The 25,244-nt window shown below is 38.8% G+C and overlaps 1 protein-coding gene across 2 annotated transcripts in view; it reads left to right on the top strand.

Annotated features, from left to right (window-relative positions):
• RASSF3 (Ras association domain family member 3) overlaps positions 1 to 25,244 on the top strand; it is a 96,918-nt gene that overhangs the window by 68,647 nt on the left and 3,027 nt on the right. For both annotated transcript variants that reach the window (XM_072655269.1, XM_072655270.1), the window contains exons 2-4: positions 9,401 to 9,508; positions 19,626 to 19,869; positions 21,228 to 21,337. In XM_072655269.1, the coding sequence (XP_072511370.1) occupies positions 9,401 to 9,508; positions 19,626 to 19,869; positions 21,228 to 21,337 (462 nt within the window). The remainder of the gene's footprint in view (positions 1 to 9,400; positions 9,509 to 19,625; positions 19,870 to 21,227; positions 21,338 to 25,244) is intronic.

Below are 25,244 nucleotides of genomic sequence, written 5' to 3' on the forward strand. Positions count from 1 at the left end.
AAATATGGTGTATAAAGTGTAATGGGATATTATTCCATTATTAAAAATGATTAAAAAGGACTGATTTCGAGAAATCTCAGGGGATTTGTATGAACTGGTGAAAAGTGAAATCAGTAGAACCAGGAGAAAAACAAAGGTAAGACGTATAATATAGCATCGTAATGAAAACGACAGTAGAAGGCCATGGTTGTGCTTAATTCCAGCTCCATAAGACTGTTAATGAATCATGCTGCCCATCTCTTGGCAAGGAAATGATGAACTAGGGGTGCAGAGTTAGACTGTTTTCAGATACAACCAGAGTGTGGCTTTGTTTTGTATGAGGATATTGATTTATTTTAAAGGAGGGCTTTTATTTTGCTGGTGTGGGAAAAGAGTTGGGGAAGTTGGGGTAGGGTTATTGATACTAAAGGAAGAAAAGAATGTCACTGAATCATTTTTTTAGAATATAAATGAGCAGAAGGCACTTTAGAAAGAAACACAGGTAGGGAAACATGTTAAATTTGAATCATGTTTCTTCCCCCCTACCCCCTAAGTTCCAAACTATACTTAATAGGAGAAAAAAAGGCAGATGTTGTGTTTCTTGAACAGTAACTGTTTTGGTTTTGAAATGTTTATATTATTGCTTTATACTAAGTTTAAAGTTAAAAAAAATGAATATATTAAAATATAATATATTATAAATATAATAATATTATGTTATGTATTATATATTATATATTAAAAACCATTTTCCAAGGCTACATTAGTAGAGATACCTGAAAGGCTAGCCCCAACCCAGGCAAGAGGAGGCGTTGTAAAATAATACAAAGACATAGTGGAAATCTGTCATTTGCTTTAAATACCTTAAAGATTAGCCATTGGCTACCATGAATCTGCTTGCTACTGATATAACTAACCATCAGTGCCAGCGGGCATGATTCCCCAGCTTGCCAACCCACAAGTTCACCAGGGAAAGATCTGAATCAGGAAAGCAAAACTGTACTTTTAAGGTCAGGAATAGCGGTTTAGTAGACCCCAGAAACAGTTGCCTGGAACCCATCAGACTAAACAGAATTTGGTTTGTTTGTGTGTTTTGGAGTCCTTTTTCTTTGGAACACTTTCTTATTTTAAGAAATGGACATACAGGTTTTTCTTCTTTATTCATAACCATGAGAATTACAGTTCAGATATTCTCTTGAAGTAAAAATATCCTGACTTCTAGCTTCTTTTGATTTGACAAGGAAGGGGGTTGGTGATTCCATGCATCACTTCTCTGGGGAAAGGATGGTCTTTTCAGTTACAGGTGCTGCTGACTTATTCTGGTGTGTGTGTCTGGCAGGACATCCAGAATAAAGAATATGACTATCACTTTGTTTACTGTGTCATCTTTATAAAATGATTGAGTTCCCTCAACTGCAAGTACTGAGATAGACCATTAGGCAGTGATTTGTTCTGCCTCACAATTATAGCTAATAGGATAACAGTAGTAACCACTGGCATCTATATAGTGCTTACTCATTTGATCTTCATAACAACCTGCCAAGCAGGTGTTAATAGTATCCCTATTTTTGGATTACAGAATGAAGCAGATCATTTTCTTTTGTGTTATGTTTTGTCTTATGGATTCTCCCATTCGTTTTAATTCTTCTGTTCAACATGACTATGGTGAAATTGTATTTAATAGGACTGTATGTGTAGAACCTGTATAAGATTGCAAGCCGTCTTGGGGAGGGAGGGGAAAAAAAATCTAAGATATGCAAGTGATTATAGAACACTGAAAACAAATAGACTAATTATTAAAAAATATTATCCCCATTCTGCAGATGAAATAGAGGCAGAGAGAGGTTAAGAGACTTGCTCAGGGTCAAACAGCTAGGAAGTGTCTGAGACCAAATTTGAACTCTGGTCTTCCTGACCCCAGGTCCTATGCTCTATACTATCATGTCACCTTATAGACTTTATTGGGGATCAATCTGGATCCAAGCTTCTGGATTTCATCCCCTGTGCAGGCCATTTAGGCTTGCTTTTTTGGCCACAGATTTCCTCCCTTAACCCCGCTCAGCTGTCCCAACTCTTGACCTGAGTCCAAGAACCAGTTCTGTTACTTAGCTGTATGATCTTGGGCAAGTCATTGAACTTCAAGCCTCAATTTGTCATCTTTGAAATGAATTTGATAACCTACTATCCTTATCTTTAGGGGCAGCTAGGTGGTGCAGTGCACCAGTGCAGGAGTCAAATCTCACCTCAAACACTTGACACTCACTAGCTGTGTGATCTTGGGCAAGTCACTTAACCCCAATTGCCTCATCCTGGATCATCTCCAGTCACCCTGATGAATATCTGGTCACTGGATCCAGATGGCTCAGGAGGAGAAGTGAGGCTGGTGACCTGCACAGCCCTCCCTCACTCAAAACAAAGTAAAGTGCAAGTCATGTCATCATTTCTCTGATGGCATGGTCTTCTTTGGCAACCAAGGATGAACACACATATCCATATCCTTAGGTGATGGTTTTTTGGAAAGTGCTTTGTTGAACCTTAAAACACTGTATAATTATGAGTTTATTGCTATTTGTTCTTGTTCAGTCGTATCCAACTCTTTGTAACCCCATTTGGAATTTTCTTGGCAAAGATACTGGAGTGGTTTTGTCATTCTCTTTTCGAGCTCATTTTACAGAAGAAGAAACTGAGGCAAACAGGGTAGAAAAATGAAAATAAAATAGCTCCTGCCTTTATATTCTACTAAAATCCTGTTCTATTTTACCTATATTCTGTTCTGCTAAGGATAGCCTATGACTTCTAAGGGAAACTGACAAATAGCCATTCTAACAGTAAGTTAGTAGTATCATAGGGTCATTAATTTTAGAGCTCTAAGGATCATTTTGCAGAGAGGTCCAGAGACTTGAATCTCAGGTCCTTCCATTTCTAAGGTGGCGTTCTTTCTGCTGCATCATCTTTTAAGTGAAAGACAGCATTGAAAATACAAAGGATAAAGGAATAGGAATGACTGTTCTTGGGCCTATTATTCTACGTGGTTTCCATAGAATGGACTGATTATGACAATCCTGTGGCTACTGACACGGTCCAGCTTCTAATCCCGTCTTCTCTCCAGGATAATGGGTGAAGACAATTCCATCTCTGTGGCATAGGGTGTGTTTCTCATGAGAAAATTCCCTGGGTAACTGCAAGTCTGGAGACCAAAGGGCCCCCACCCGTCAGCCAAGAGACCAGGCTGACTGAAAAAATAGATTTTGCAAGGATTTGCTTCATGGAAATATAAACTAGCCCTCGCCAAAAGGACCCCCTGTGATAATGGCAAAAGCAGAGAATACAGGAAAGTGGATTGTTCAAAAAAGGACTTGTTGAAACTGACCAAATGTAGACAGACACTGGGGTGTGGTGCCCACACTGGTTGATGCCAACACAAATCACTCATATGGCGTTCACAAAGAGCTTTGCTTTCCTACTTGCCACAGTTAAAGAACAATGTGTGTTTTTTTCCTCTGTCTTCTATTATATCCTCCCTTTTTCCTTATTCTTTCCTCTTTTTTACTTCTTCCTGTGGTACCCGTTTTTCACAGTATGTTCCTTTTGGTCTTTCTCCATAACTTTTCATGAATGGAAGAATTATTTGTGTCTCTTAAGTTTGAAAATGCTCATGGGCATTATTGCTTCCAGATACAAATTCTATCCTTTCTGTTCAGATTGCACAAGTGGTCAAATCAGCAATAACATTTAGAGTATTGGGGAAAGGTCTCTTCCTGATTAAGGGGGAACCAAAGGTATTCAGTCCTTTGGGGAGGTTTTCCCTCAAAATGATTTCTCCAGATCTAACACTAAGCAAAAATATCAAGAAAATTAATTTTAAAAAAACTGGTGGTCCAGTGGATACAGCATGGGCCCTGGAGTCAGGAGGACCTGAGTTCAAATCTCTTTTTAGACACTTAGGATCTATGTGACCCTAAGTAAGTCACTTACCCCTGATTACCTCCAAAAACAAAATAAAAAACTTGGAATGAAAGACTTCACTTTCATAACTCAAACTATATTATAAGAGTAAAGTTACCAAAACTAATTGGAACTGGAAAAGCCAGTTATTGAAACAAATTAGATAAGAAAGAATCAGAAATAATTAAATTCAGTAGTCTCTTGTGTAATAAATAAAAAAGCAGAAATTACCTACAGATGAGTTCTTTGTTTACATTCTTAACTTTTAATTTATTTTCCCAAATAATCTGTAAGGTCCCTCAGAATTCTGAAATCCCAATATCTTTGCTTGACTTTCAGGCTACTTAAGCCAGAATAAGGAAATAATGTATCTTAAAAAACTGGAAAAGAGTCTGGCAGAAATTAGCTTTGAGCAGCATCTTATACCATACAAGACAATAGATTCAAAGTGGATATGTGATTCAAATATTACAGATTATACTCCCCCCTAACTAGAAGAGAATCAGGTTAGGTACCTTTCATAAAGGTGGTTAAGAGGTGAATTCTGAGCAAATAAGATACATTTGCGAAAGGTAAAATAGAGGCTATTTGAATTTATTCTCTCTCAGTCTATATATGTACTTGTCATCCCCATAGAAGTATGTACTCCTGATGAGTGGGGATTTTCTTTCATTGTTTTTCCATCTCTGGGGCCTAGCTCAGTGCCTGATACATAGTAGGTACTCAGCAAATGCTTGTTTATTCATTAAAATTAGAGTCAGTTTGCAGTTTCTTTTAAATGCTGACTTCCTTATATATATATATCCACTCAATGTATCAGGGCCCTTTTTAGGTTTCATTTGCTTTTTAGTGAATAAAACCAACTTGATTTCTTGATAAGGAGCAGTAGCAATGGGTTTTAGACACATTAGCTCCAGTTTTGGCTTACATACCCTGAGTCAAGCATAGGTATTTGGACTTCAGAATTTAGAGGGGTGGCATGTGAATGTAATGGAATACTATTGTACCATAAGGAATAATGAACAGGAAGACTTCAGAGAGGCCTGAAAGGACTTATATCAACTAATGCTGAGTGAAAGGAGCAGACACAGGAGAACTTTGTACACAGTAACAACCACAGTGTGTGAGGAATTTTTCTGGTAGACTTAGCTCTTCACAGCAATGCAAAGGTCTAAAAAATTCCCAATGGACACTTGAGGCAAAATGCCTTTCACATCCAGAGAAAGAACTATGGAAGTGAATCACAGAGTGAAGCAAATTTTCTCTTTTGTTTTGTTTTGGTTTTTCTCATGGTTTCTCCCATTCATTTTAATTCTTCTGTGCAACATGACTACAGTGAAAATGTATTTAGTAAGAATGTATGTGTAGAACCCATATAAGATTGCATGCCGTCTTGGGGAGAGAAGGGGTAAGAAAGGAAGAAGAGAGGGGGAAAAAAATCTAAGATTTATGGAAGTGATTGTAGAAAACTGAAAATAAATTCATTAATAAAAAAAGAACAACAACAAAAAGAGAATTTAGAGGGATCTTAGAGATTGACCCAGCCCTGATTTAATCTGTTGTGGTTTTGATTGGAAGATCTTTTTTTTTTCTTTTTGGTGCCTGGGAGAAGGAAGGACATTTGTTAATCAATCAATTATTGCTTAGAAATCAACCTGGTCACTGGACCCAGATGGCTCAGGAGGAGAAGTGAGGCTGGTGACCTGCACAGCCCTCCCTCACTCAAAACAAAGTCAAGTGCAAGTCATGTCATCATTTCTCTGATGGCATGGTCTTTGAAAACAAATGGACAGACGGAAATCAAGCATTTATTAAGTACCTACTGTGTGCTAGGTACTGTGCTAAGTTTTGAGAATACAAAGTGAAACGTTACCTGCCTTCATAAACCTCAGATTTTAATTAAGGAGATAGTATGTATAACATATGTGCATATATAGAACATGTACAAACCAGGTATATAAAATAACCTGGGAAGAAAGACCATAGAAGCTCTGTGGACCAGAAAAGGCCTCCTGTAGTAGGTGGTACCTGCAAGAATTTTTAGAATCCATGTAATCTCATCCTCCATTTCACAGATCAGAAAATTGGACCCAGAGATGGTCACACGGTGTGATTTAGGGGTGATGAATCAATAAAGATTTACTAAGCACCTACTATGTGCTAAACACTGGGGATACAAAAAGAGGCTAAAGCCACCCCCTGCCCTCAAGGAGCTTACAAGTCTAATGGGGGAGACAAAATGCAAGCAAACACCTGCAGACAGAAATAATGAACGAAGGGAAGGCACTGGAATTGAGCAGGGCTGGGGAAGGCTTCCAGGAGCAGAGCCAGAATTATAACCCTGAGCACTTGATTTATGCTTCCTCCCACATTTTTCATTACTCCTCACCACCCTGGTAAGTCTTCTCTTGTTATTTCCTGTAGTTACCAGTCTACATTGCTTAGGGAATAATCCAAGCCTAATGTTCACATTAAAACAAAGGGATTATTCAAAGGGATAATAAACATATTCCATTAATCTCTATTAACATAGGTAATTGAAAATTGATTTGAATATGCTTCAGATTAAGAAAAGGAAAACAAAACACCAGCCTCAAAGGAATCCGCCAACCTCACCTTTATAAAGCCCACAGAGAGCATCTGGTCCTGGGTTACCTGACTTTTTTAATGGGACTAATTATAACAACCTTGAAAATACAGCCATAAATGGGAAATCTGAAAATATTTCAAAGTATGTTCCTTCCCTTCCTTGTGCCCCCATCCCCTCCCAGTTTCTTGAGAGCAGAATTTATTCATTTTCATCTACATTCCTTTAGCACATGCCTTGCCACATAGTACTTTAAAAAAAAGTTAAATTCGATGGAACGTGGTTACTCCCAACCCAATCGGAAAGCAGCATCTGATTCCTGCAATCTGCCCTTCTTTCAGCATAATTGCCTCTTAGTTATCCTTGGTCCCTATCCTTGGTCCCCATCTTGCATTAGGCAAATTGTAGTATATAATATAGGCCAAGAAACTTTAAGACATGATGAAAGTAGAAACAAAACCTTCTTTCCCAGGAGGAAGAGGAAAAACAACCTTGTTTTCCACTTCCTCTTTGATAGAGAAAAATGGGAGTACCCATTGTTGCTGTAAAGTATTGTAGGAATCCTTGCTAACAAGGAGAATGAGTTTCTGACCTGAGCATTGTGGCTAGCTGTTTGAATGCATAGCCTTTGAATCTAACCAAAGTCTCTTGAAAGCAAGATTTTGTGGGGAGAGTAGGGGTGGGTTTCTCCCTGGCAAATCAGAAGGATTGCAAGAGACGTTAGGGATAGGCATTCCTGATGAAAGCCATGGAATGAACATATGCTTTTGAATTGGTCTTCTTTCCCTAGAGTTAATCCAAATGCTGACCTTACATGCCTTAAGCAAGGTAGTGCCCGAGCCAGCTTCTCTTTACAGGGCTGACGTTTCTACTTGGTTCTCCTCTCCAGGACTTAAACAACCCTGAGCTTAAGAACCCAAGGACAATTTCAGACTATATATGGTGTTGGTGTGAGTATAGTACTGTAGTAGAAATCCTTAGGGTATTTATAACCCTGTTTGCCGCACAGAGAGGATTGGGAACAAATGCCAGCTTGGATAATATCCAACTGTGAGGATTGGGTTTGTACTAGCATGCTGTGTCTGGGCTGTAAGAAACAAGTGTTCAAAAACTTCATAGGGAGTCGGGCGGGTGAGAAAGAAGGGGCTCAGTAAATCTAATTTTAATTGCTTTTTATATAATCGAATTGATTATTTTTGAACTGAGGCCCCAACTTTTTCAAATCTGCTTCCACTTTTTTAATCTCAATTCTTTTTTTTTCTTAACTGAGAAATCTTTTCTCCTGAGTTTTAAAACCTCATCTAATGTTCCCAACTCTGGTAGTCTATGAGGGGGTAGGGTGATTGTGATTACATTTTAGCCATTAGTTCATACTCTGGGACTTTGAGGATCTCTATAGTCGGCTCACAGCAGTTTATATATGTTGCCTCCTTTTAGTGGATGGGAGTCTCAGTAGTCATGATGACCTGAATTGGAATCCTGCCTCAGATACTTAGTAGCTGTGTGACCCTATGCCTTCCCTATCTGTATAATGATGATAGAGCATGTACCTGCCAAGGTGGTGGTGAAGATAAAAGGAAATAGTCCGAGTAAATTGCTTTACAGATCTTAAAGCACTAAGTGCTAACTCTTCCTCTGTTTCCTGATTGACTTTAATGATTTTTTAGTGATAACTTAATTTTAGTGATTCCCCACAATAGTTAAGATATATATTTACTCAAAGTCCCCATTTTGTTTTAGAACAGTAAGGCACATATGGGGCAGTTACAGGTGTGTGTGCGTGTGCATGTGTGTGTGCGTGTGTGTGTGTGTGTGAATGCACACCTGGAATCAGGAAGACTTCTGCCTGAATTACAGTCTGGCCTCAGGCACTTACTAGCTTTGTGACCCAGGACAAGTCACTTAACCCTGTTTGCCTCAGTTTCCTCATCTGTAAAAAATGAGCTAGAAAAGGAAATGACCTTGCATGGTGTCAGGAATACTTGAGTTCAAATCTGGCCTCAGACACTTACTAGTTGACCCTGAGCAAGTCACTTTATCCTGTTTGCCTCAGTTTCTTCATCCATAAAATGAGCTGAAGAGGGAAATGGCAAACCACTCCAGTATCTTTGCCAAGAAAATCCCAAATCAGTTCACAGAAAGTTAGACATGACTCAGATGACTGAACAACAATGACAAAACACACTTGGCCCTCAACATGAGAATAAGTGCGGTTTAATGGGAAAGTTTGAGTCCCAGCTCTGCTCCTAACTTGCCTTGTGATCACAGGTCAATCTTTTACCTTCCCTAGGCCTCATTTTACCTGTTAAAGAGGAGTTTGAACTAGAGGACCTTTACAGATATGTGGGTTATGATCCTGTGATCCCTGATTATATGACTTCCTTGTAACTTGAGGTTCAGGAAATTAAATCGCCCTTTGTACATAATATGATTATTTGATTCCCCATCCTTGGTCACAGAGGAGAGTAGGAGATCTGCAACATCCAGATTCATTAATTCTTCTGGGGGTGGGGATAAGAAGTGATGCTTTTGAGATATTGCATTAAATAGTATATGAGATGGAAATTGTCCATCTAGTTCAGAGAAGGTAGCGACTTAGCTGCCTACTTAGGCAGAACGGTTTCTCATACCAAGAGCTGACTTTTTACTAGGAGTGATTTTGAAACAAATGCCACATGTGTCAATGTGGTTTTAGAATCTTCTTTTAAATATGTAGAGCAGGTTGGCACTCAGTCGCTGAGAACTGCAGCTGGGTTGGGGATGTGGGACGTGGGGGGTGTTTCAAGGTTGTGCACCAAAGTTATTCTTCCCTGGAATGTGAAAGGAAGCCCATCTTATTGCATTTTCACTCAGATGGCTAATGGGTGGTGTGGTTTGTTTTTCTTTTAGGATGTTGAGAAAGAGAAGGAAACCCACAATTATCTCAGCAAAGAAGAAATCAAACAGAAGGTTCACAACTACAATTTAGCTGTTACAGACAAATTGAAGATGACCTTGGTAAGAATCCCACTTTTACAGTTTTGGTTAATGTGAACAATTAGTACATTTTGAATCTCTGGATAAAAACTAGCAGTTGTCTCATGTTCTGGAGTAGCTGTGCCACGGAGACTGAACTCTTTCTCATCCTTCATCTTGATTCTGTTTCATAGGCAGGCCTCTTGGACTGCCCTGAAATTGGGGGAAAGATTTCTTCTTGGGTCCTTTTAAAAAGCAATGCATTGTATTAAAATTTGGACTTTTAAAGAATTATGCGCATCATTAAAGGATCTTCACCAACAAGTCTCATCAGTGCCAACGTGTTCGATAGGTGATAATTCAGTTTGTAACAAAACCTCCAGAGATAAAAATACACTTGAACATGTTAAGGAAAGAGATATTATACCTGGAGTTTGCAATGTGATCAACTTGGAATATCTGTCATTTAAGCAAGGCGTGCGCCTGTGTGTGTATGTATGTGTGCGTATATGTGTATGTGTGTCTATGTGTGTGCGCTTGCGCATGTGCGTATGAGTACCCACAAAGCATGTAATATTTAATGATCCGCTGTCAGTGGATTGCTTAATTATTCATTTTCACAGGAAGAGAATAAAGAAAGATTTCTTACTAGATTAAAAATGGTAAGCTTTATACAACACTGTATGTTGGAATCGTATTTAGAGTTGTTACAGGAGGAAGTGGTAGGGATTGGACTGAGGGCTTTGAGTAACAATGAGTTGACAAGATCCAATCAATCAACAAACATTTAATTAAACACCTACCTGATGTGTACTTTGAGGCAGCTAAGTGGTTCCCTGGATAGGGAGCCCATCCTGGAGTCAAGAAGACTCATCTTTCTGAACTTAAATCTAACCTCAAGACGCTTATTAGCTGTGTGACTGGGCAAGTCACTTAACCCTGTTTGCCTCAGTTTCCTCTTCTGTCAAATGAACTGGGGAAGGAAATGGCAAACCAAACCAGCATCTTTGCCAAGAAAATCCCAAATGAGGTCAGGAAGAGTTGGACTTTACTGAGAACAACTGAGTAACTATGGTAGGCATGGGGGATACAGAGTATAACCAAAAAAAATGGAATATCCCCTAATCTCAATGACATTATTTTATTTGGAGAGATATAAATGAAAAAGGGAACTTCTTGGTGTGTAAAGTTCATCTATAAAGGTTGACACCTTCTCTGCAGCTTAAAATGATTGAAGACCCCTTCTCCAAAGAGTTTTTATGTAAGTTACATCTATCAATATTTGCCATACTGTAAGTGACAGCTTCTTAGTATTAAGAAAGTAGTTTTGACTTCGTGGACCCCTTAAATATCTTGGTGTCCTAGACCCTGTGAGGGCCTGGATCACACCTTGAGACCATTGCTCTAGGCAACTTTCTAAGACTCTTAGAGGCCAAAACAATTTGAGAACCTCAGGCGTAGAGCACAGAAAGGTCACAAAGTTGGGACTTGAACCCAGGTCTTTCCAACTTCAAAGCCAGCTCTATCTATATGTATTACTACCTCTCATACAAAATAGATATAAAGAAAAGAAAATACAAGTGGGTTGAAGGGGAGGTATTAGCAGTTGGGAGGATCAGGAAAGGCTTCATATAAAATGTGATGCTCAGGCTACATCTTGAAGGGAAAGGGGGACTCAGTGAAGCAAAGGTGAAGTAGGAGTCACAGCCAGCACGAAGGCATGAAGGTAGGAGAGGAGAGTGTCATGGGAAGAACAGAGAGAAGGACAGTTGGGCTACATTGCAGAACCCAGGAAGAGTATATGGTAAGTGAGGACGAGATCAGTCAGTGCCATGTTGTGAAGAGTTTTAAAAGCTGAATAGAGGTGCTTACATTTGACATGGTCAGATCCATGATTAGGGTGAATCACTTGGGAAGTTGAGTGGAGGGAGGATGGGTTTGAGTGGGGACAGTCTTGAGGCAAAGGGATGTAATTAGGAGGTTCTTGCAGTAGTCCAAGAGAGAGGTTATAATGGCCTAAGGAAAGTGGCAGCTGTGAGAGTTTATTGAAGGAGTCAGATATGAGAGATGCTAAGATCTGGCATCTGATGGGCTACAGAGGGATGAGGGAAGGTGAAGAGTATTAGAAACTTGGACTGGGAGATTGAGGCTCCCTGAAACAGAGGTAAGGATATTTGGAAGAGCAGAAGGTTTGGGAGGAAAGATGAGTTTGTTTTGGACATGTTGTGTTTGAGATGTTTCTAAGGACATCCATTTAGAAATGCCAGATAGGCAATAGATAGATATAGATATACACAGATAAACATGTGTGTGTATATGTACATATGTGTGTGTGTGTGTGTGTACATGCATGCATATACATATACACATACATATATACAGAGAGAGCTTATTTGTACACACTTGTTTGATTGTTACCACCCCATCAGATTCCGAGGTGCTTGAGGTCAGAGAGTATCTTTTACTTCTTTTTGTCTCCCCAGAACTTTACAATAGTACCTGGCAAATACTAGGCACTTCAAATGTTTCTTGACTGACTGATACCTTCATTTTTGTTGTTGTTCAGTTGTTTCAGTTACATCTGACTCTTTGTAACCCCATTTGGGGTTTTCTTGGCAAAGATACTAGAGCAATTTGCCATTTCCTTCTTCAGCTTATTTTATAGGTGAAGTCCTGGGGCAAATAGGGTTAAGTGACTGCCTAGGGTCATTCACACAGCTAGTATGTATCTGAGGACAGATTTGAACTCAAGAAGATAAGCTTCCTGACGCCAAGCTTGGCACTCCGTATCCATATGAAGCTGGTGTGTGTGTGTGTGTGTGTGTGTGTGTGTGTGTGTTTACACAAATGTAGATGTCATCTGCATAGGGATGATAATTAAAACTGTGGGCACTGATGAGATCACTGAGGGACAGTATAAAGAAGGAAGAAGAGGGGACCCAGGACAGAACCTTGCAGAACATCTATAATTAGAAGGCTTGATATGGATGATGAAGCAAGAACCATGAGAGAGTAATATCATGAAAACCCAGAAAGGAGAGAGTGAGTATCCAGGAGGGAGAAGATGGTCAAATGCAGTCGAGAGGCCAGGAAAGACAAGGACTAAGATAGGAGCCTCAGATTTGGCAGTCACATCAGTGTTCAGCTCTGGAAAGAGCAGTTTCAGTTAAGGGATGAAATTAGAAGTTTGATTGCAGAGGATTGAGGAGACAGAGATAGCACGGGTAGATAGCTTTTTCTTTGGAGTTTGCCTGATGATGAAAAGAAAGGAAAGATGAGGGGAGAGCGAAGTCTAGTAGTTTTCTGTCTTTTTTTTAAGACTCGAACAACAGAGCAAAATTAAGACACTTTTCTCTGAACCTGGCTTGATTTCAGCTTTCCCCTTCACTTCCTTCCTCCTCCCCCACCTCCTCGTCTCCTTCTCTTCTGTTCACATGGGGAGTCATACCCTTACTATGTGGGTCCTCTGTCCAAAGGCATATAAATTTTGATCGCTTATCCTTTTCAAGGTACCTTAGGGTTTGAGAGCTAGATTTTGTTTTCTTTCCTATTTATTCTATCATTTTTTTCAGATAGTGGTACCATTAACTCTTGTCTCATGTAATTTTCATTTACGATCTCTTGAAATACAGCTCTAGAAAACCAGGCTTTGATAAAGCCCATTGTGATTCAAATAGCTATTTGACTATTCCTTTAAACCCAGATCACTCTCTGTCTTACTGATTAGCCAATGCTAGGTCCCAGGCCAAGTTTCACTTTCTGGGGGTTTTTTTTGATTGCTCAGAGTGAGTGTAAATAGCACCTGTTTCTGTTCTGGTGAAAAATTCTGAGTCTTCCCATCCCATATTGATTCTTTTGTGAAAGCAAACTAGGCTATCTTTTGCCTCAGTTCTTACCTAGATTTTAGTTATTGAATGGTTGTTGCCTCAGACAAACTGAGACCTTAAAAAGGCCACAGTCTCCCGCTGCATCCAGGGTCATCGCCAGTTTTCTTCACCTGTGTCTGGCCACTGGGCCAACTTCCTCTTCTTCTCCCCTCCCCCCTTCTGGTAGTCCTGTAGGCTCCTGAAGTTGTCTTTGTGCTGGCTACAAACAATTAGGGTTCAGCATTGGATTAGCCCATTTCAAGCAGACTCTATCAAATTCACTGCCTTCTTTGATGGGACCTTGGGAACCATGGCTACTCTCCCAGGTGCAACTTTACCAAGGACGTGAGCAAAAAGAATCCTACTTTTCTTTATTTTCGTAGTTCCTAAAAGTCCCCAAAAGATCATAGATCTAGAGCTTGACAAGACTCTAGAAGCCATCCAAACTTGTCCCCCTCCTACCTTTCTAGTCTTCTTAAACCCAACTTACCACCTACCATGCACTCTATGACAACAACTTCCTTGCCGTTCCTTGAAAAAGATACCAGACTGATCATTTTCACTGGCTGTACTCCATGCCTGGAATGCTCTCCCTCCTCAGCTCTGCACTTGGCTTCCCTAGCTTGCCTAGCTAAATTCCCAATTTTTTAAATCTTTTCTTTCTTCTTTTTTTTTTAATCTCACAATTTGCCATTTGTTAACATTTTCCAGGTCATCATTTTAAAAAAATAATAATATTTTTTACCCCAATTACATATTAAAACAATTTTAAACATTTTAAAAAAAGTTTTGAGTTCCAAATTCTATCCCTTTCTCCCTGAGACAGTAAGCAAACTGGTATAGATTATATGTGTGCAGTAATGTTGTAAAACGTTTTCATATTAGTCATTTTGTACAAGTAGACTCGAGAGAAAGAAAGTGAAAAATAGTAAGCTTCAGTCTGTATTCAGGTAATATCATTTCTTTCTCTGGAGGTGGATAGCACGTTTCATCATGAGTTCTTTAGGATTGTCTTACATAATTGCATTGCTTAGAATAGCTAAGTCCTTCATAGTTCTCCATCATACAATACTTCTGTTACTGTGTACAACATTCTCCTTATTCTGCTCAGCTCACTATGCATCAGTTCATGTAAATCTTTCCAGGGTTTTCTGAAATCATCCTGCTTGTCATTTCTTATGGCACAATAATGTTACATCACAATCATATACCACAGCTTGTTCAGCTATTCCCCAATCGATGGGCATCCCCTCAATTTCCAGTTCTTAGACACCACAGAAAGAACTGCTATAAATATTTTTGTACAAGTGGGTCTTTTCCCTTTTTTAAAATCCGACTTTCTACATTAAGCCTTCTCTGATTCCCCTTAATTCTAGTGCCTTTCCTCTGTTGTTTATCCCTGATTTATCCTGTATGTGGTTCATTTATACATGCTTGTTTGCATGTTGCCTCTCCTATTAGACCATCATTTCCTTGAAAGCAGATCATCTTTTGCCTTTCTTTGTATCTTCAGGGCTTAGTGCAGAGCCTGGCAGTAGTTGGTGCTTAGTGAATGCTTATTAACTGACTCTCCCAGGGGTGGGGAACCTTGGCCTTGAGACCACGTCACCTTCTAGGTTCTTGGATGTGGCTTTTTGACTTGAGTCCAAGTTTTACAGAAGAAATCCTTTTATGAAGGGGGTTTGTTCTGTGAAATTTGGATTCAGTCAAAGGGCTGCACTTGAGGACCTAGAGGGCCACATGTGGCCTTGAGGCTGCAGGTTCCCCATCCCTACTCTAAACCATCATGAATTGGACCTGGGGACCTGTAGACAAACAATGAGCTGTAGAGGATGTGTTAGTCACCTTTCTTCTCTGTTCACCTGGGATGTTTAGGTGACTCATGTGACAAAAATGAGTTATAAAATGAGGCTGTTGCAATTATGAGGTTAAGAGGATGTTTTAATAAAAGAGGGGAAACCTAATGTTTGATAAATCTAAAGATCCCAGCTGTTGAGGCAAGAACTAACACTGACAAAAGCAGCTAGGAAAACTGGAAAGTGGTATGACAGAAACAAGGCATAGACAGACATCTCGCATTGTATACCAAGATAAGCTAAAAATGGGTACATGATTTAGACATGATGAAACCATAAGCAGATTAGGGGAACATGAGAGAGATTGCCTGTCAGATCTGTGGCTAGTGGAAGATTTTGTGATCGAACAAGAAACAAAGGTAAAATGGATGGTTTTGATTGCATAAAATTAACGGTTTTTTGCACAAACAAAACTAATGCAGCCAAAAGTAGAATAAAAGGAAACAGAAAAAAATTTATAGCAAGTTTCTCTTATTTCTCAAATAGAGAAATACATAACATATAAGAAATAGGAGCCATTCCCCAGTTGATAAAAAGGCAGTTTTCAGAGGAAGAAAGCCTTTATCAACAGTCATCTGAAAAAAATGCTGTAAATCACAAATAATTAGAGAAATACAAATTAAAACAGTTCAGGGGTACCACCTCACACTCATCAGATTGACTAAGATGACAGAAAAGGAAAATGACAAATATTGAAGGGATTGTGGAAAAGTAGGAACACTAATGCATTGTTAGTAGAGTTGTAAACTAATCCAGCCATTCTGAACAATTTGGAACCAGGCCCCAAAGGCAATAAAACTGTTTTACCCTTTGAGCTAGTAATACCATTACTCAGTGTCTATCCCCAGGAGATAAAATGAAAGAAAAAATATATATAAATATAAAATATCCTAAAATATATACAACATATACAAAAATATTTAGAACGACTCTTTTTGGTGATGGCAAAGAATTGGAAACTGAAGGGTTGCCCATAAATTGGGGATTGGCATAAGTTATGGTATGTGATTGTGATGGAATATTATATATTATATATATATATATATATATATATATATATATATATATATATATATATATACATATATATATATATAAGAAATGATGAAGGGGATAGTTTCAGAAGAACCTGGGAAGACCTCTATGAACTGATGCAAAGTGAGGTGGGCAGACCCAGAAGAACAGTCTGCACAGTAACAGCAGTATGGTAAAGATACATCTTAGTATATAGTATAGACTTACTTAGTCACTGATCAATACAACAATTCAGTACAGCTCCAAAGGACTTAAGAAGTAAAATGCTACGACTATACGTGTATAATCTATATCAAATTGCTTGCCTTCTCAGTGTGGGGGGAGTGAGGAGGGAAGGAGAGAATTTGGAACTCAAAAATTTAAAACTGGATGTTAAAAAATGTTTTTACATGTCATTGGGGAAAATAAAATACTAAATAAACCTTAAAAAGAAGCAAAGTGATATCTGCTTCCAGATAGAGAACTTATGGGTTCAGATTGAAGCACGTTTTTTTCCTTTTTAAAAAATCTCTTTTTTTCTTGGAACATGACTCATGACAAAGTATGTTTGGCATGACTTCATATATATAATGAGCATTGCATTTCTTGTTTTTTCAATGGGTGAAGGAAGAGCTGGAAGGAGAGAATTTGGAAATGAAAATAAAATTTAAAAATAAACTAAATACCATAATAGGGGAAAATTTTTCAAAGTTTTTTTCCCCTTAATATTCACAGCTTTTAAAAGAGGATTAAGAAAAAAACAGTCTTGTATAAAAGACAGGTTAGTCTATTGGAAAGAGCCCTTGGAGTCTGGAGTAAGTATAGTGGTAGATTTATGTGTGCCTTGAATACTCTAGCTTTGTGAACATAGGCAGATATTTTAAAAAGTTGTCAGCTTTTTGATACAAGAGCACAGGCTGTTATCGAGTAAGTAGTTTCAGCCTGATGTACAACAGGATGAAGCGCCCGGGCCCTTTTCTGGGACAGTACAAAATAACTCAAGGATGGGCAGGGAGGCTAGAGGAACATATTAAAGAGTAAGAAGGAAGAAATATAACTTGGTTACTTGGAATTCTACCTAACTTCTTGGACAACTTCAACTGCGTAGCAGGTGGCCCAGAAAAAAAATAATTAGAAAGAACAGCTAGACCTGTGATTTCATTGACATTGGGAATTCCTTCCACCAATACAAGCTGACCCCTCCTCAGCAACCTGCAAGTTTAGAAAATTGCCCAGGGCATTGAGTGATTCTGTATCTTGTTGGGATCACACAATGTTGTCAGCAGAGGCGGGCTTGAACCCAGGTTTTCCTGGTTTTAAGGTTGCTTCTTTATCTACTATGTGACTGTGGGCTCTGAAAAGTTAATTAATTAAGCAGTTAATTAATAAATACAATATCAGTTATTACGCTGCCCTTTTCCATTTTTCAGAAATTATTTTTTTTGGTGTTTCTGTTCACCATATGTTGGACTGGATGAGCCAAGCATCTGCCCTTTCATCCTATGAGGGAAACACCAATGCCCTCAGGACATCCCTCCTGACCCCTCAGAATGGTTTTGCAGTCTTGGGACAGATTCCTGTTCTCCTTTCTAGCCTTCTGGATGCCTTTGCTTCTACTTATCTACTTGGGGATGGAGTCTTGGCTTCCTGTCTTTAAGGCTACAATTGGATCATTTGTTAAAATGAATGATTTCTTTGGTGACTTTTACTTCACTTCATCCATCGGATCCCTTATTCAGTGACTTTTGCACGTTGGATATGCTGCGTACTGGGTGAAACCCAATGCCATAGAAACACTGATATGATCACATTAAACAAGCGAGAGGAAATAGAAGGGGGAAAGCAAGGAAGGTAATAAAAATGCTTTTAGATCAGAGATTCTTAACCTTTTTTTTTTTCTTTTTTTTGTGTATAATGGCCCTCTTTGGCAATCTGATAAAGCCTGTGGATGTCTTCTTGGAATAATATTTTTAAATGCATAAAATAAAATCCCTAGAGTTACCAAGGAAACCAGTTATATTGAAATACAGTTAAAAGTATTTTTTAAAAAAATTCATGGAATCCAGGTTTGCAATCCTATATGGAGGCCACCAAATGGCTCCAAGGAAGAGTTTAGAATGAAAAAAAGAGACACTGAGTAACTGGGAACAAAATGCATGGATTCCATTTATCCTCTGCTTGCTTTTTTGTTTTCCCTCTTGAGGATCATGGCCATATGTCCCCATAAGCTTTCTCCCAGGAAACCTCCCTTTGAACATCTGTCTTCCATGTGCCTCCAGAAGTAGCTAAAGGTTCTGTTCTCTCCCAGCTTGAAATCACCATGGGAAGAATCCTCAGTTTACCCCTCCTTTGTTGCCACTCTCTAAACCAGTAGGCTCTAACATTTCCACTAATGTGCCCTCTGGCCTAAAAGACTGTAACTTACTCCAGTTGCCCTAATAAGTTGTTTTTTTTTAACAATCAAAGAAATTAAATTGTACCATTCATAAATAATGAACAAATGTTTATGCTTTCCAGAGGTTAACTCTTGCAGCCCTGAATTTGACTTACTTTTAAAAAAATGTCAATCTTGAAAGTTCATTATAACCTACCTCGTGTTGATGCTTTAGCAGGAAATGATGTTTAAGTAAAACTGTAATTCATATGCAGTCCTAGCTACCCCGAGTGATCTGTTCCAGCCTCTTGGATTACCCTTTTTTGTGAGGATGTCATAAAGTTATAACGGTAGCCTTCTTTTTTTCTCCAAGGGTTCATTGTCTTTTATGATGGGATACCTCCTTTGTGCGCTCAGCCCAGATATTTCTCATTAGCCTTAGTAAATTTCTTGCTTTGGTTAGCAGGGATTTGAATGGAGGTATTACCTAAAAATGGGTCTGGAGTCCTCACATGTGGCTATAGCAGCATGAATGAACGGGTGTCCAAAGACTTAAACATATCAAAGCCAGCAGAGAAGCTTCTAAAACTTTCCATCTGCCTAACAGACTTGGTTTATGGGCTGTGTACCCTTCATGTGAAGGCCTCCCGTTGGGGTCTCTGTCTTTTTTTTTATCTTGAGCTGTAATTTTATCAATTTAGGGAACCTCCAGCATGGAAAATTCATTTTAAAGTTTAGCAACTAATCTAAGACTACAATCCTAGAAAATTGCCAGGAGCAGCAAGAGCTTAAATGGCATGTCAGCTGTCACACAGTTAGTATGGGTTTGGATGCAAGATTTTAAACTGAAGTCGTCCTGACTCCGTGGCCCACCCTCTCATGCTTAGGCCCTTCCTCCTTGGGGGGAAGTCTTTAGAGGAGATCTGCCACAAGAGTAAATGTAGGGAATGAGTTTTTCTATTTGATGTTGGCCCCATCTCCCAACTTATTTTAATGCCTTCAAAGCCCAGGGCTTGACTAGAACCATGTTGTTTGTGTACCTGCTACAGAATTCCAACGGGATTTACACTGGCTTCATCAAAGTTCAGATGGAATTGTGCAGACCTATCAATGCATTGACTTCTTGGAACCCAGAAAAGCAAGCCTCCAATAATAGTGGTTGCATGAATACACTTCACATCAGCAGCACCAACACTGTCCGGGAAGTTATTGAGGCCTTGCTCAAGAAATTTCTAGTGTCTGAAAGCCCAACCAAGTTTGCACTTTATAAGCGTTGTCACAAGGAAGACCAAGGTACGCTGAGGTTTAAATTGTTCTCTTTCCTATTCCTGGACCTTTTTATCATCATCATTCCTATACCTAGGGAGCCTTCAGTGGTTCCCATTGCCTGTTAACATTTCTGACCCTGACTTGGCCATCCTGATCTCATGCTACTTTTTTCATTGATCACTAAGCAAATATCAAGTACCTAGAGTGTGCCAGGTACCATACTAGGCACTGGGGGTACGTAGATGAAAACAGAGTCACACAGCTAGTGTCTTAGACCTGATTTGAATTGTCTGGATCCAGGCCTAATGCTCTATCCACTGATCCACCTGGCTGCCTAACCCTCTCCCTTGTAGCATGGGGCAAAACCACCCACCCTAGTGCCCACTTGGAGAGTATATGCAGCATCATGTGTTTGTAGACTCCCAACTTTTCACAAAGATGACAGAAGCATATTTCATCATCTCTTCTCTGTTAGCCATTGACTCTTGCTAGGAAGTGACCTTTGAGAGCTTTTTGATTAGAAATGCTCTACTATAAGTCTCTCTACCTGGCAATTCCATGAGGTCTGAAGCACTGGTCTCCTGTGCCCAAGTCATATTTTGGCAGGACCCAAAGGCATCCATCCTCTGGAGCAGAAAATATCACACCCACGTCCCTTTCAATCTTTCTTCTCTCTTATCAGAGCAGCTTGTCTCTCTAATTTTTTTTTCCTCTAGATTTCCTGGGTAGAGCTTGAAACAACTGTAGGAAATTGGCTTCCACCTTACTGTTGCCCACTTAGAAAAGTCTGTCTGTTGCAGGAACTCCACGCCTGCTGTTTGTTGGTCCTTCATGTGCTAGGGAGGAGTGGTCAAGTGTGTCAGGAGATCACAAGAAGCACTTTCATCCTGCCAGCTCAATTTTCCCCTCATAGTCGGAACTCTTTGACATTCAACCTAACAATGTTAGTTACCCCGTTAAAATAGCACCATTGCCTGTTAATAATGTTTGGTTAGAAAAATTATTAACAGGCAACAGTACTATATGTACATATAGTTCATATGTGCTTTTAAATGAAAGCTATTGACCTTAAAAGATTTGCTTGATTTTTTTCATACACAGGACCACTTGTTCTTGTCACAGTCTTTTTAAAAATCTTTAGCATGTGACTTAATTGATTTTTTTTTCCTGAAAATAATGGGAACAGCCCTAATTGTGGTTTGCATTATCTGTTTTTATCTGACTTGTTACCTGCCTGTGATGTCAATTCATTCGTTTTAGTACTGGCCAGTTGTAAGATGAGATAGCGTCTAGTGGATAAATTTCTTTGGCATTTGGGAGGCAAGATAGTTTAATGGATAAATAAGCACTCTATAAAATGGCTCTCTTGTTTTCCTGTATAGTTTACGCGTGCAAGCTCTCAGACCGAGAACACCCCCTTTATCTGCGTTTGGTAGCAGGGCCAAGGACAGAAACTCTGAGCTTTGTTCTTCGTGAACGTGAAACCGGAGAGGTAAGTGGTGTTCCTTATTATGGTTTTAGGGTACACCATCCCTGTTTATCGTGGTGGTAGTTGACCTTTGTACCCAAGTGGAGGAAGTGGGATGAGGAGGCAAGGACAAGTCCAGTGTCAATCTGCTGTTAACGTTTTGTGTACCCTTTTTTTTTTTGGACTAATATTTGAGGTGGGGTGGGAAGAAACAATATTTTTAAATGGCCTTTTGAGTGCAAAAGAGGGGACACGGTAATTTTGTTGCTTTCTCATTAAACTTAATGTTTTTACATACATATTTTTAAAAACAGAAGTTCACACTTTCTTATATGCCCATGTTTCCTGCTCATATATTGAAATGTTAGTGTTTGTTAATGGAATCACCGTTTCAAAAATGGATTTGGTGGCACAGTGAATAAAGCACTGGCCCTGGAATCAAGAGGACCTGAGTTCAAATCCAGCTTCAGACACAACTCTTAATAGCTATATGTCACTGGGCAAGTAACCCCAATTTCCTCCCCCTACCTCTCGCCAAAAAAAAAAAGGATTTTGGGGACTAGAATTTTGTAGTTGGTCTCCAAAGATTTCTCACACTTTTACACTTTTACCATAAGCTTAATTTTGAAAGTTGACACTTGCCATGTGTTCATTCCTAACATAAAGTTTCTTTACTAATTCATTGTAAGTGGAAAAAAAAGGAGTTTCCTGCTTCTTGGCTAGCAAGACTCTGAATTAAACACATTTTTAATAATTTCATGGGATAACAGATTTAGAACTTGGAAAGGAACTTTGAGGCCCCCTCGTTCAACCCTCAGATTTAAAGGAGGAAATTCAGGCTCAGAGGAGCAGGGTTTGAACTCTGACCCAGCCAGTGTCCTTTCTGTTGTACCCATATTGCCTAGAATGATTTAAGTCATCATTCTTGCACTTATGTAATTGGTAGTTCCCTCCCTCAAGATAAAATGTCTTTAGGGCAGTGCAGTCTAAGGAGAAAAGCTTTCCTTACAAATGACCCTTGGACTGATTGTTAGCCTCATAGTTAAGAAATCTGGCCATCCCTTAACCTTGGTTAGTCTCCCATCTATAAACCGGAAGTTGATGATATATGACTTTTGGGATGGATGACGAAGATGAATGAAATTCATATGAGATAATCTATCCAGCAGTTTGGAGCTACCAAGAAGGAAAATCTGCTTTTATAAATTATTCATGTTGCTTTTTACTTCTGCAGCTTCTCAGGCTTTCTGAAAACAAATTGCCATTGTTCGGAAAAGTACTGTTTTGGAATTCTCATTTGGATTCTTAAAAGGGCATTTTGACCATATATTAGCATTTCCCCTGAAAGCTCAAACTCCAAACACTTGCATTCCCTCTATAGAATTTTAAAATTGGTCATGTTCTGTTAAATGATCCCATCTGGTTAACTTCATTTATAAACTTCTGAGGAGGGATCCAACTTTAGTTGGTTTTTGGAATGTCACCTCACACGTTGTTAGACTTTAGGAAATGTTTAAATATCATAAAGTATTTTTTAAGTGAACAATTCTGTCCCCAACTGCTTTGTTTGTTTTCTGACAGGCTAGGGAGCTTCCAGGAAGGATACTCATTCTGTGAGGTTGATATTAGGTACTGATTCTCCCATTTATAATTGTACAGACCTGGGGTACTGAGAAATGACTTGGCCAGGGTCACACAGCCAGGGTGTGTCAGAGACAGGACTTGAACCCCCATTTTCTGACCCTCAGACTAACCCCCACTTCACAATGCCACACTGCTACTCTTAAATATACAGTATATGAGGGTTCTCTTGCTTCTTAATAATTTCAAAATCAACTGAGAGTTTGGCAGATGTGTAATATTGGCTTATTTGTTCATTTTTTCCTTCCACATTTATTAAGCATAATATGCATTAAAATCCCCTGTTTATTTATTTTTTTTTTTAGCATTTTTAATAAGGTGAAAGTAACATAGTGTAAACTGTCATTCCTCCTATTCCCTACATAGGTTCCTTGTACCTGGAATCCCCTCCCATTTGTCAGTGCCCAGCCTCAGTTTCCTAAAAAGCCCAGAGTAAATCTCAGCTCTGGGAAGCCTGTACTTATTTACTCCACCCCACCCCTGGCTCTTAGGATCTGAACTTTCAACCTGGAAGGGAATCTAATTACAGCACTTATTTTACAGATAAGGACACTGAGTGCCAGCGAGATTAAATAGCACAGTTGAGATTTAAATCTTGTAGTCATGAGAATGAACCCCAAAATCTGTAATAATTTTAGAAAGAAATTTATCAGGTCTTTTGGTGGAAGAGAGCGAGCCAGAAAGGAGGGGCGGTATGGTTCCCTCTCATGGTATGTAAATCACATAAGATTTAAACAAGGGTACCCGCACACCTACTCATTTAAGCAGTGTTACCCAGAGAGCTATGTGAGAACAAGGAGTATTGAGACAGATTATCAGTAAATTTGGTAAAATGTGGGCAAAGCCAAAACACATGGGGAACCCAAAATGCGAGCTTAAGTGGATCTAACCTACAATGCTTGGGTGTAGGTTTGGGTGGATCCAGAACCTGCTGCTGCCCACAATTCTTTGTCGTCTGCATTCCTGGAGAGTTAATGAGGTCAGGGTGACATTCTGGGTTGAAGCAATTTCTAGTCACAAAGTTAGGTTCAAATGATAGTAATAAATAATGGATAGTAATCCACAAACCCAAGTCCTCTGACTCCAAATCTGGCATTTTTTTAAAGTCTCAAAATGTAACATTTTCTTGGTTTTACTAATAAATAAAGTTTTATTCTGTTATAATAAATTAAAATCAATACCAAATTTTAATATTTATAATCATGTATTAAATTTATAATATATCTCATAATTTACTCATTTATGTAAATAATAATATAGATATTTATTATATTTATAAATAAAATAGATTATAAGAATTTTATAAATATATGTTCATATTTGTTCATATCATTTATAATAGAATAATATGTTTATATATCAAATATAGAATTCATATATATTAGAATATGTATAAACACATAAGCACAATAAATTTGATATAAGTAAAATACGTGTGTATAAATATTATTATAATATTTATGTTTATATATTATTTTCACAGCATAATAATATATTTCATACATTAGAAATACAGAATTTATATTCACACCACTATAAATATTATACTATTTATAAATATAAGTAAATAATAAAAAAGTAAAAATACATATAAATAATGATATAGTAAACAAAAATAAAATTTTGTTTACTTTGTTAAATGTTTTCCGGTTATATTTTGATCTAGTTGAGGCTGTAGTGTTTTTTGGCACTTGGTCTTACTAACCTTCTGAGACTCTCTAAGCTCTGGAGACCTGTCGACCACATCTTGGGGGTTGTCTGCACCATTGAATTCTCAGGTCCATTTTCTTTCCCTTTCATCTACCTATTTTGCAATGAGGATTGTATTGGGTGCTGGAAGATAAAAAAGACACCCCCCCCAAAAAAAGCAACTGCCCTAGAGCCTTAAAGTACGCACAATAGGTAGCCAGTAAATGCTGACTTGGGCAGCTAGATGTGCCAGGCCTGAAGTCAGAAAGATTCCTTTTCCTGAGTTCAAATCCAGCCTCAGACACTTCCTAATTGTATGACTCTGAGCAGGTCACTTCACCCTGTTTGCTTAGTTTCCTCATCTATAAAATGCGTTGGAGAGGGAAATGACAAACAACTCCAGTATCTTTGCCAAGAAAACCCCACATGGGGGTCACAAAGAGTTGGACATGACAGAAAGGACTGGAATACTAAAAAAAATACAAAATGCTAACTCACTGAAGTACCATATGCTGCATTATTCACTGAATCTGTGTGTGTGTGTGTACGTGTACGTGTCTGTGTACGTGTGTGTGTCTGTCTGTGTGTACGTGTGTATGTG

Source organism: Notamacropus eugenii, chromosome 3 (genome assembly GCF_028372415.1).
Source record: "Notamacropus eugenii isolate mMacEug1 chromosome 3, mMacEug1.pri_v2, whole genome shotgun sequence".
Classification (NCBI taxonomy): Eukaryota; Metazoa; Chordata; class Mammalia; order Diprotodontia; family Macropodidae; genus Notamacropus; species Notamacropus eugenii.